Raw genomic sequence first — 12,799 nt, 5'->3', positions numbered from 1 at the left:
GAGCACCAACACGACGTAGACCACCCTCATAATACATTGATAAGGTATCAGTATTAACATTCTTCATTGATACAGCCGTAAGCCAGCTCAGTCCTATTTGTGTGTGTGTGTGTGTGTGTGTGTGTGTGTGTGTGTGTGTGTGTGTGTGTGTGTGTGTGTGTGTGTGTGTGTGTGTGTGTGTGTGTGTGTGTGTGTGTGTGTGTGTGTGTGTGTGTGTGTGTGTGTGCGAAACCCAGTGTGTGAGGAGGAATGCTAAGTATGTGTTTATGTGGCCCCGGTTCCTCAGAGCTAGAGAGGCCCCTGACGGAGCCCCAGATCCGGGTGGTGTGTAAGCAGACCCTCCAGGCCCTCCTCTACCTCCACGACAACAAGGTGATCCACAGAGACCTGAAGGCTGGGAACATCCTGCTATCCCTGAACGGCGACGTCAAACTGGGTAAGAGACTGGGGAAGAGGGGCTGGGAGTTACCTAACCCAGTGTTTCACAAACCTGTCCCCGGGGACCCGCAGCCGTTCCATATATTAGAACTATTCCACAGCTAGCACACCTGATTCAACTTGTCAACAATCAAACCCTTGGATAGGTGTTTCAGGTGATTTAGTTCAGGGCTACAACAAAATTGTGAAACGTCCAGGGGTCCCCGAGGAGAGGTTTGAAAACCACTGGCCTAACCAACTATCCGTGCTTAACATGTACGTTTAGTCCTTTTGTAGAAGACACTTTTACAGTCAATGCACACCACTAAGGTAGAATGCATTACCATACACACTTAGAAAAAAGGTCGCGCCGTCATTTCCTGGTTGCTAAAATTCTAATAGTTCGCCTAATTTCAGTTTGTGACAAAACAAGCAAGTAAAGTGTAGAGAATCATTGTACCATCTAAACCGCTGTGAAATATATTTTCAATAATCCAAAATATTGTACAGTGCCTTGAAAAAGTATTTGCCCCCTTTCTGATTTTCTCTATTTTTGCATATTTTTTATGCTGAATGTTATGATCTTCAACCAAAACCTAATATTAGATAAAGGGAACCTGAGTTTACAAATAACCAATAAAATGTATAGTTATTTTATTTCTTTAATTAACAAAGTTATGCAACAAACAATTCACATGTGTGAAAAAGTTATTGCCCCCTTACACTCAATAACTGGTTGTGCCACTTTTAGCTGCAATGACTCCAACCATATTTTCAGCATTTGAAGCTGGTGTACAAAAGCAAAAGCAAAAGTAAAAGACACAAAAATGAAACATAAGAACGGGAATCATAGAAATAGCACACACAGAACAGATCTACCGCTTCTTAGACTTGCTTTCAATGAGAACGACAGATTTATAACTCACATTTCTATGTGAATTTGGTTGGTTCACCAAAAAGTTACATATTGCAACTTTTAATAGGGTCAGGGGGAGTTTTTGGATACACCATAGAAGTGCGTTCTTGGATGTTAGAGAGGTGCATCTGTTGGTGCATTTAGTCAAAATAAATGCATAATATCACCGCTCTGAAACACCAAACATGTTTAGCGCAGATGTGGAAGAAAAAAAAGAGGAATAAGGTGGTATTTATTTGTTAGGTTAATCATAACATTTATAACACAATTTACAGAGCTGACAAGGTACAAATCTGTCGTTCTGCCCCTGAACAAGGCAGTTAACCCACTGTTCCTAGGCCGTCATTGAAAATAAGAATCTGTTCTTAACTGACTTGCCTAGTTAAATAAAGGTAAAATAAATAAAAAATCCATCACGTAATATTGTAGCCGTCATCTACGAATCAGTTGTCACTCAATTATGTCAATGCTATAACTGCCTACAAATCGATTGCGGGTTAGGAAAGCCTGCATGTCATCATTGTTCTGTCATACTGGTACACAGTGAGGGGTGCTCCACACAGTAAGCTCCAGACTCATCATGCAGTAGGTTGTGTATTAGGATGAGTCATAACTTTGTGCATGTAACAGGCTTGATGTGATAATGCAGTACAGAGAAGGGTTTGTATCAGTACAGTGACATAACAAAGGTGGCTGTGAAAGTGCCTGTTTGCATGTCAGCGACAGGCAGTGAGAGACTTTGTGTGTGAGATTAATCACAAAAACACATATACACACACACACACACTTTGTTATAAACAACACATGATGTCATTGTCCAGATGCACACGTTACGTAAAAATATGTTTTGTTGTTGCATGTTTTTCATGTCGCTAACATGAATACTGTTATGCTTTTGAATAAGCCTGGATTTGGCTGAAGGCCTATATGTATTTCAGAAACAATTGTCTAACTTGTATAGATTGGCTTAGGCCAGGGGTCTTCAACATTTTCTTGGCCAGGGACCCGCTCCCAGGAAAGCCAGCGACCCTGGGACCACAATCATACGTTGGCAAAAAAACTATGTCACGTCTTGTCTTATCATCAGGTGAATGATACTGGCAAGGAGAAGTAAATAACATGTTTAAATGAATAGATTTGGTAGATAGTTTTTTCATTATTTTGACCTCCCCACATCATAATCAAAGAGACTGGTAAACTAACCCAAGATACACCAACAGTGTTGTTCCCAATGGGAGAAAAGTAAGCTTAGTGGGCAGAACAAGCAAGGTTTGGGCAGAGCCAAGCACCAGCTAGCGCAATCCTATTGGCTCGTTCTAGCATGCGTTTGCATATTGCTGTTGGGGAACGCCTAGTCTGTGAACTGAGGATGTGCAATAACTCAATTCGCCCTTGCACTCCTAAACAATGCCATTTTAAAAAAAATGTTCTAAAGGGTCAAGTCTACAAAACTTAGTGCACTCTGTTCGTAACAGTTATTGTCGTTTTTGGAAGACAACTGTAATGTTTAATCAATGAGTAAATGAGTCGAATGTCAGCAAGTTTCATCTAGCTTCAGCTTCTCCCACTTCCTGCCACTGGACTTCCTCTCATCATTATATTTGGTAGTTTTAAGCGGATGCTTCAGATTTATACATCCGGTGAGACATCTGCCTCCTTCTTCCAGCTGTGTTATAATTGGAAGAGGAACTCTCACATAATTGTTTGGTTTATTATTTTTTTAATTGAACCTTTATTTAACTAGGCAAGTCAGTTAAGAACAAATTCTTATTTACAATGACGGCCTACCCCGGCCAAACGCGGACGAAGCTGGGCCAATTGTACGCCGCCCTATGGGACTCCCAATCATGGCCCGGATGTGATATAGCCTGGATTCGAACCAGGGTGTGTAGTGACGCCTCTTGCACTGAGATGCAGTGCCTTAGACTGCTGTGTCACTCAGAGCCCAATTTTTTTTTTTATTAATTCGACCATATTAAAAAAACAAGCACGCTTGAAAAATACATACATGCACATGAGTGAAATCATGGAGGATAACACACGATAAAGTCTGGGACTTATTTCCATTGTGGTTCTGAACATAGCCTATTAGAACGGTAACACCAAACACATTTTCGCTAAGAGCATCTGTTTATCTGGTTAAACAAAGGTTAGCCATGTGAGGGTACACTACTGTACAAAAGTTTGGGGTCACTTAGAAATGTTCTTGAAATAAAAGCAAGTTTTTTTGTCCATTAAAATAACATCAAATTTGTCAGAAATACAGTGTAGACATTGTTAATGTTGTAAATGACTATTGTAGCTGGAAATGGCTGATTTTTAATGGAATATCTACATAGGCGTACAGAGGCCCATTATCAGCAAACATCACTCGTGTTCCAATGGCACGTTGTGTTAATCATTTTAAAAGGCTAATTGATCATTAGAAAACCCTTTTGCAATTATGTTAGCACAGCTGAAAACTGTTGTCTGATTAAAGAAGCAATAAAACTGGCCTTCTTTAGACTAGTTGAGAATCTGGAGCATCAGCATTTGTGGGTTCGATTACAGGCTGGAAGCTTCATTTAAATGGTACCCACAAAACACCAGTCTCAACATTAACAGTGAAGGATGGATGCTGGCCTTCTAGGCAGAGTTGCAAAGAAAAAGCCATATCTCAGACTGGCCAATAAAAAGATTAAGATGGGCAAAAGAACACAGACACTGGACAGAGGAACTCTGCCTAGAAGGCCAGCATCCCGGAGTCGCCTCTTCACTGTTGACATTGAGACTGGTGTTTAGCGGGTACTTTTTAATGAAGCTGCCAGTTGAGGATTTGTGAGGCGTCTGTTTTTCAAACTAGACATTCTAATGTACTTGTCCTCTTGCTCAGATGTGCACCGGGGCCTCCCACTCCTCTTTCTAGTCTGGTTAGAGCCAGTTTGCGCAGTTCTGTGAAGGGAGTAGTACACAGCGTACGAGATCTTCAGTTTCTTGGAAATTTCTCGCATGGAATAGCCTTCATTTCTCAGAACAAGAATAGACTGACGAGTTTCAGAAGAAAGTTCTTTCTTTCTGGCCATTTTGAGCATGTAATTGAACCCACAAATGCTGATGCTCCAGATACTCAACTAGTCTAAAGAAAGCCAGTTTTATTGCTTCTTTAATCAGAACAACAGTTTTCAGCTGTGCTAACATAATTGCAAAAGGGTTTTCTAATGATAAATTAGCCTTTTAGAATGATAAACTTGGATTAGCTAACACAACGTGCCATTGGAACACAGGAGTGATGGTTGCTGATAATGGGCCTCTGTACGCATATGTAGATATTCCATAAAAAATCTGCCGTTTTCAACTAAAATAGTCATTTACAGCATGAACAATGTCTACACTGTATTTCTGATCAATTTGATGTTATTTTAATGGACAAAAAATTTGCTTTTCTTTCAAAAACAAGGACATTTGAACAGTAGTCTGTCATTTAAAAAATATTCTGATGCTAGCGATATTAATAAAAACATTTAAGTAAAACAAAATCTTAATCACTTCAATATATACCGTGTATATTTTTGCGGACCCCCTGCAGTAACTCTAGGGGGTCGTGGACCCCAGGGTGAATACCCCTGGCTTAGGTTAATTCTTATGAACAACAACAACATGTTGTACCCTAGTTGCTAACAGCAGCACTGTTTCCCATCGGTGTTTCAGCTGACTTTGGTGTGTCGGCCAAAAATACCAAAACACTACAGAGGAGAGACTCTTTCATCGGGACGCCATACTGGTGAGTCAAACATGAAAACCTGTCATAATGTTGTAATTCATCAAAGTACTATTTCTCCCCATTCTTCTAAATTGGCCAGTCATCATGATTTACTTTTTAATGTATTCCCCCAAAAAATATTTACTTGCATTTTAATCTATAGAAACCTTAATGTATAGCCTACAAAATCCCAATATTACTGTACAAAAATGATACAATTCCACATTTCCACACAATTCGTTTCATTGTCATTTACATTTCACCTAATATATTTAGTCCCTTTTTCATTGGTAATTCATATTTCACTGAAACATTTCATATCCTCTGATTGGTTCTATTTTTTATCCGTTCTTCGCAGGATGGCCCCGGAGGTGGTGATGTGTGAGACGTTTAAGGACCGACCGTACGACTACAAGGCTGACATCTGGTCCCTGGGGGTGACTCTGATCGAGATGGCCCAGATTGAGCCTCCCAACCACGAGATGAACCCTATGAGAGTCCTGCTGAAAATAGCCAAGGCCGATCCTCCTACCCTGATGCAGCCGTCACGCTGGTAAGACTGGCATGTCAGTCAGTGATGTGGCAGCCTGGCAGACAAGTTATTTCTGTCTAGATTTGGCTTCAGGAGCCCTCAATTAAATGGGAAGGAAGAAATGTCCCTTTGATACGCTGTCATTCTGCACAATGTTCCTTTTCTTGCACTTTCTTGCCTAGAGAGATTGTATCACTAATTCACTCCTCTCTGCACCTGCCATATCTGTTTCAGATGGTTCTACCTACTCTAATTTACCTCAATGCCTTTGAGAGGAATACGTGACACTGTTTAATTGTAGCCCATTTTCAATGTTGTAGTTATTACAAGTGATCTCCATTCACTCTCTTCAGGTCTCCAGAGTTCAGTGATTTCCTAAGAAAGTGTCTCGATAAGAATGTGGACAACAGATGGAATGTGGCACAACTTCTACAGGTAATGGTGACACACCTGTTGCCCCCTTTTGCCCTCACTTTCCCCTTTGTTCCCTCACTCCACCTCCTCTCCTCCTCAGCCCACCTCCTCTCCTCCTCACCCCACCTCCTCTCCTCCTCAGCCCACCTCCTCTCCTCCTCACCCCACCTCCTCTCCTCCTCAGCCCACCTCCTCTCCTCCTCACCCCACCTCCTCTCCTCCTCAGCCCACCTCCTCTCCTCCTCACCCCACCTCCTCTCCTCCTCAGCCCACCTCCTCTTCTCCTCACCCCACCTCCTCTTCTCCTCAGCCCACCTCCTCTTCTCCTCAGCCCACCTCCTCTCCTCCTCACCCCACATCGTCCTGTTCCCCCCGCCCCCCTAGCACAGCACTCCGCCCCAATCCATCCCACGGCCACCTGTCAAATTAAATACATGGCGATATTGGCCCTGATCATGATCCGATAGCTGCTCAGTCAGTGCATCTAAGGTACATCTGTGACAGCCAGGTACCTGGTGTGCTAGTTAGCGCGCTAACAACACTTACTTATCCCCACTGCGTCTCCGTTAGCACAACAGGCTTTTCTTTCCAAAAGGGTTTAAAGAGCGACCGCCAAGCTAGACAGAATGACTTCCAGACAGACAGTAAGAAGATATGGCATACGGAGGACATAAACACACTGGAGCTCAGTGTGGGACAGTACAACAGGAGTATTGTTGGTATCTTTTACCAAAAGGCCAAATGGGCGTGAAAATACAGAACAGTCGTCTACCACCGACGAACGTGTTGATAGCGAAGAAGCTGCATATTCTTAGGCTGTTCAGCAGGTGTCCTGGCGAAAGAAGAACAAGGTAAGACTTTGGTTTTGGTGTTTGGAAAAGGGATGCATTACGTTGACTCCGATGCTTCCCATAGTTATGTCAAGTTGTCTGGATGGCCTTTGAGTGGTGGACCATTCTTTATTCACTGTTGAGTGTGAAAAACCCAGCAGCGTTGCAGTTCTTGACACACTCAAACTGGTGTGCCTGGCACCTACTACCATACCCTGTTCAAAGGCACTTAAATCTTTTGTCTTACCCATTCACCCTCTGAATGGCAGACATACACAATCCATGTCTCAATTGTCTCAAGACTTCAATATCATTCTTTAACCTGTCTCCTCTCCTTCATTGACACTAATTGAAGTGGATTTAACAGGTGACATCAATAAGGGATCATAGCTTCCAGCTGGATTCACCTGGTCAGTCTGTCAGGTTTTGTACACTCAGTGTATTTTTCTTTAAATCTTGATTTGTGTGACGTCTCAATTGCACCTCTATGACTGCAATATTGAAATCGCACAAATATTTATGTTCTCTTTTCAGGTGCAGTGTAAGTAGTACACTTCAAGGGGACATAATAGTCTTTATATCTAAAAGGGTTCTCAATATTATGCATCTTTTTTTTAATCGTTGCAGCATCCATTTTTGAGTACTGTGACAGACAGCAGACCGTTGAGGGAGCTGATCGCTGAAGCAAAGGCTGAGGTTTACGAGGAGATTGAGGATCACAAGGAGGAAGAGGAGGAGGAGGATGGGGAGACACAACGGGTATGTCACACCACAGACAGCTCAGTTAGAAAAAGAACCAGATGAGAGTGTGAAACGCTATAGATGGACAGTGTGTATTCATCTGTGGTCTTCATCCTTCATTATAAAGAACAGGCTACAGTCTGTACTGACTTGACAAAAATAAGGAAAGTGATTGAGTATTGGTTAGAAGGATATATTTACAATCTTCTATTATTTGAATGCTAATCTAGACATCTGTTTATTATCAGATTATTTTTAACCTACATTTTGATTTTCATCACGTCTTCTTCAGGGTCACAAACGTGCACCGTCCGATGCCAGTGTTGCCAGCTCGGAGGATGAGAAACTCCCTCAGTCGCCCTCAGCCTCCATCTTGGAGTCTTTACCGGAGAAGGCTGAACCGGTTATCACAACACCACAGATTGTTGAAAAGATCCCTGAACCAAGCGTTGTCAAGCCAGAGGAGAACCTGGTTGTGGACACTAGCTTCGTCGAGGCGCCTGCTGTCCCGGCAGAAGTGGAGAAAATGGATGAGACCCTTGGTGTTCCAATAAATGGAGAGACAACAGAAGCCAGTGAGAAACCAGTAGAGGTGAAGGAAGAGGAGGAGAAGGTTCCAGAAACAACAGATGTTTCCCCAACAGAACCCAGTGAGATAGCTTCTTCAAAACCAGCTGAGAAACCAGCAGAGCCACAACCAGAAGGAACCGTTTCCAATGCTGAAGTCACCATAGCCGACAAGGAGATGGAACAACTGGCCATATCCAATCAAGATGAAAAGGAAGTGGACACAGCTGAGGTCCAGACGAATGAGATCACCGCAGAAGGGTCAGAGGCCAAGGAAGAGCAAACAGAAGACAAGATGGAAGTTGAGGAGGAACCAGCCAACGGGGAACCTAGCCGGGAAGCAAAGGTTACCATGACAACCCCAGAGGAGACTAAGGTGGACGACAAACTCACACCTGCATCTTCAGCGGTCTGGAAAGAGGAGGAAGGAGAGAAAGAGAGAGTGGAGTATAAGCCAACTGCGGAGACAGGAACTCCAGTGAAGTCTAAGGATGAGAAGGAGAGGGATTCGGACTCTGGGAGTAGTTCTGCTGCAGATAACGGCAGCATAGACATGAACCTGTCCATCTCCAGCTTCCTGACCAAAACCAAGGAGCCAGGAACCCTCTCCATACAGGTACGGCATCACAATACACTCTCTTTAGAGAATGTCTTTGATCAAATCCATTGGTAATAGCTAAGTAATCCAATAGTAACCCTCATAAATACACCATTATAAATGCTTCATACATTATTATCGGTGTTATAAATGCTTATGAATTGTAGTGTTTATTATGACCGCTTTATCCCATAAAGTAGTCCAACTACAGTGTATTGATGGTATATTTATTGCCACCATTTTGTTTTTCAGGACACCAAGCGCCAGAAGAAGACACTGAAGAAGACCCGTAGGTTCGTGGTGGATGGAGTCGAGGTTAGCGTGACGACGTCGAAGATTGTCACCGACAATGACACCAAGAACGAGGAGATGAGGTTCCTCAGGTAAAGATTTGTTTGCAGGAATTAGCATTTTGAGCATTATGCATTGAAATATATGCCAATACTATGCAAGGATATAATCCATCTCTCCTGCAGTATAAGCTCAAGCTTAGCCTCTAACTGAACTGAATGAACTAGCAAATGTAGGTATTTTAGTATATTGAGTGTACAAAACATTAGAAACACCTTCCTAATATTGAGTTGCACCCCCTTTTGCCCTCAGTTCATTTGCATATCAAAGTGCTACTGAGTCGTATGCATAGAGATATCTTGTTATATAACGTTTTCATTGGTCTCTTGAGAGACCCTTCCTTCTCCATTGCTTTGGGTTGGTTAATCTCCTTTTGGAGAAAAAGATGATCCTCTGTCATGTTTTTTTTCCTCCTCTCCCAGGCGTCAGGAGCTGAGGGAGCTCCGTCTCCTCCAAAAAGAGGAACAGAGGGCCCAGCAGCAGCTCAGCAATAAACTGCAGCAGCAGAAAGAACAGATATTCCGCCGCTTCGAACAGGAGACGACCGTGAGTCACTATCCATTTTGTCAAAGCCCCAATGGGAGGTGCTTTGAGACCTATAGAAAGATACCGTGTAGTACTGTAATTGCATGTAGTGCAGTAGTACTTTAATTGTCTATTCGTGACCCTGGCCCCAGTCATACTGTGTCCAACCTAGCACAGTGACAGAAGATTGCCTACTGGTGTGATCACAACCAATCCTGAAGGAGCATGCTAAACCACACATGACTGTGAAACAGTAAGCTGAATTAACCCAGTAAAACCAGTTCGTCCCTGCCTAGTATTACAGAGGTATGCCCCGTCCATACCACACCACAGCTTCCATGTGCCTTTTGCTCCTGTTACATCATTACTTATTTCTGGACTAGGTAAATCCTTCTGTATGTCAGTCAAACTGCCACTCACAGTTTAGACAGAGACTGAATCCACTAGCCAGCTAGTAAATCCAAGGCAAACCGGATGCTGTTGAAATGCCATGGCTTTCTGTAATATTCCAGTCATTCATTGATGACCAGTGTTTGGATACTAGTTCTATTTCTAGTGAAAGGGACGAACTGACACCGAATCAAAATGACATCCTCATTCTACAGAGTAAGAAGCGCCATTACGACCAGGAAGTGGAGAACCTGGAGAGACAGCAGAAGCAGACCATCGAGAGGCTGGAGCAGGAGCACACCAACCGGCTGAGGGACGAGGCCAAGCGCATCAAGGCCGAGCAGGACAAGGAGCTGTCCAAGTTCCAGAACATGCTCAAGAACCGCAAGAAAGAGGTAAGGAAGTAGAGGCCAGTGTGTGTTAGTGTTGCACGGTATACCCAAACTTCAGGACTTTTTCTATACTAGAACATGAAAAACGGTTCAGTGCTAGAATTTTTGGTACTTTCGGTTCTTCTGTCAAAACTGTCTCACGTCGTTTACTGATTGAGAGAGGATAAAGTCTATCAGCACAGCCAATGTCCACTTATAGCGCGAGAGCACCGTGCCTGCTTCACTTACCCATTGCTAGCTGTAGCCTGTCCTGAGGAACCACTGCTCACACTGGGAGTCTGGGCTGCATCATGTTAGCTCCCCTCTCATACTGGCTCTAGTCTGTCCTGAAGAACCACTGGGAGTCTGGGCTGCGTCGTGTTAGCTACCCTGGGAGCTACTGGGAGTCTGGGCTCTAGTCTGTCCTGAAGAACCACTGCTCACACTGGGAGTCTGGGCTGCATCATGTTAGCTCCCCTCTCATACTGGCTCTAGTCTGTCCTGAAGAACCACTGGGAGTCTGTCCTGAGGAACCACTGGGAGTCTGTCCTGAGGAACCACTGGGAGTCTGGGCTGCATCATAGTCTGTCCTGAGGAACCACTGGGAGTCTGGGCTGCATCATGTTAGCTCCCCTCTCATACTGGCTCTAGTCTGTCCTGAAGAACCACTGGGAGTCTGTCCTGAGGAACCACTGGGAGTCTGGGCTGCGTCGTGTTAGCTCCCCTCTCATACTGGCTCTAGTCTGTCCTGAAGAACCACTGGGAGTCTGGGCTGCGTCGTGTTAGCTCCCCTCTCATACTGGCTCTAGTCTGTCCTGAGGAACCACTGGGAGTCTGGGCTGCATCATGTTAGCTCCCCTCTCATACTGGCTCTAGTCTGTCCTGAAGAACCACTGGGAGTCTGTCCTGAGGAACCACTGGGAGTCTGGGCTGTGTCGTGTTAGCTCTCTCTCATACTGGCTCTAGTCTGTCCTGAAGAACCACTGGGAGTCTGGGCTGCATCATGCTAGCTCCCCTCTCATACTGGCTCTAGTCTGTCCTGAGGAACCACTGGGAGTCTGGGCTGCATCATGTTAGCTCCCCTCTCATACTGGCTCTAGTCTGTCCTGAAGAACCACTGGGAGTCTGTCCTGAGGAACCACTGGGAGTCTGGGCTGCGTCGTGTTAGCTCCCCTCTCATACTGACTCTAGTCTGTCCTGAGGAACCACTGGGAGTCTGGGCTGCGTCGTGTTAGCTCCCCTCTCATACTGACTCTAGTCTGTCCTGAAGAACCACTGGGAGTCTGGGCTGCATCATGTTAGCTCCCCACTCGCGCTGCACAGAAGTTAACACACTTGAATAATGCAACACAGCACGTAGAAATTGTGCAACTGTTAATTACTGTCCACAAAACAATGTTCATTACAGGCTAGAACAATGTAATAAGATAACTTTTTAGCTTCCAGCTTTGTAGGCTAACTTTCCTTGCTAGCTTACAGCTTAAGCTAACATCAATTCACTACCCTAGTACTTTGTTTGTGATAATAATGCAAACCATAATGGAAAATATGCTGATTTCAAAGCTGATTGTCACCAATAACCATACAGTCACTGCCAAAAACGTTATTCATTCACTTGGTCTCCCTCGCCTCAGGTCTCTCATGTCTCTGTCACTGTGTTTGAATGACATCATTAAGAGTTAGAAGATATTGCTTCTGCTATGCAAATGTTGTTGTTCAGTACAATAAAACAAGGCCACAAATGGAAGGGAAATTGATTGTTTTTCATCTGTTACCACATTAAATCAGCCAAGACAAGCCTGCACACACTGCCAGGGCCTGATTAATGCAGGTGCTTACAGAGGCTGAATCCTCGGAGCCCAAGCACATAAGGGGCCCAAAAGGCAGAGCCATTTAAAAAAGAAAATATATATATATATATATATAAGGGGGGGCTATGATGTCTTAATCCGGCCCTGCTCCTATTGAATATGCATTCATCTGTATTGTGAATAGACCTAGGCTACATCTTGATTTACCCAGTTTATCAGTAGAGATTTACCATTCAAATAAATGACTCCCATTATGTTATGTATTTAGATTAGTAAAAACAAAGTCAAATTGCATAATTGATTCATTAACACGTACATGGCTATCTGGATCAAGTGCCATTCTGTACATTTGGCCGATGCGCCTTTTTAAGCCGTGGTGTCGTTTTTGATTTTGAGTATCGTGATGGTATCAAGTACCATGATCCTAATCCTGGTATCGTTATCAAAGTCACATTTTTGGTGTCATGACAACACTAGTGTGTGTGGTATGTGAACGTTGTAGCTGATGCTGTAAAGGTCTGGCTGCGTGTGTGCTTGCGGTGTACAGTACATTTGTGGAAGACAAACATGCTGATGCGTCTTAGATTAGGCTAAGCA

At 43.8% G+C, this 12,799-nt stretch overlaps 1 protein-coding gene across 2 annotated transcripts in view; it reads left to right on the top strand.

The window, feature by feature from the left end:
- The window catches only part of LOC115178557 (serine/threonine-protein kinase 10), a 39,997-nt gene that overhangs the window by 14,092 nt on the left and 13,106 nt on the right, over nt 1-12,799 (top strand). For both annotated transcript variants that reach the window (XM_029739814.1, XM_029739815.1), the window contains exons 4-12: nt 287-436; nt 5,021-5,093; nt 5,431-5,625; nt 5,958-6,039; nt 7,476-7,607; nt 7,882-8,772; nt 9,007-9,137; nt 9,528-9,651; nt 10,236-10,415. In XM_029739814.1, coding sequence (XP_029595674.1) covers nt 287-436; nt 5,021-5,093; nt 5,431-5,625; nt 5,958-6,039; nt 7,476-7,607; nt 7,882-8,772; nt 9,007-9,137; nt 9,528-9,651; nt 10,236-10,415 — 1,958 coding nt within the window. The remainder of the gene's footprint in view (nt 1-286; nt 437-5,020; nt 5,094-5,430; nt 5,626-5,957; nt 6,040-7,475; nt 7,608-7,881; nt 8,773-9,006; nt 9,138-9,527; nt 9,652-10,235; nt 10,416-12,799) is intronic.

Source organism: Salmo trutta, chromosome 38 (assembly GCF_901001165.1).
Source record: "Salmo trutta chromosome 38, fSalTru1.1, whole genome shotgun sequence".
In the NCBI taxonomy this organism is placed as follows: domain Eukaryota; kingdom Metazoa; phylum Chordata; class Actinopteri; order Salmoniformes; family Salmonidae; genus Salmo; species Salmo trutta.
The sequence above is the reverse complement of the archived record's forward strand: the minus strand, read 5'-3'. Positions and strand labels throughout refer to the sequence as shown.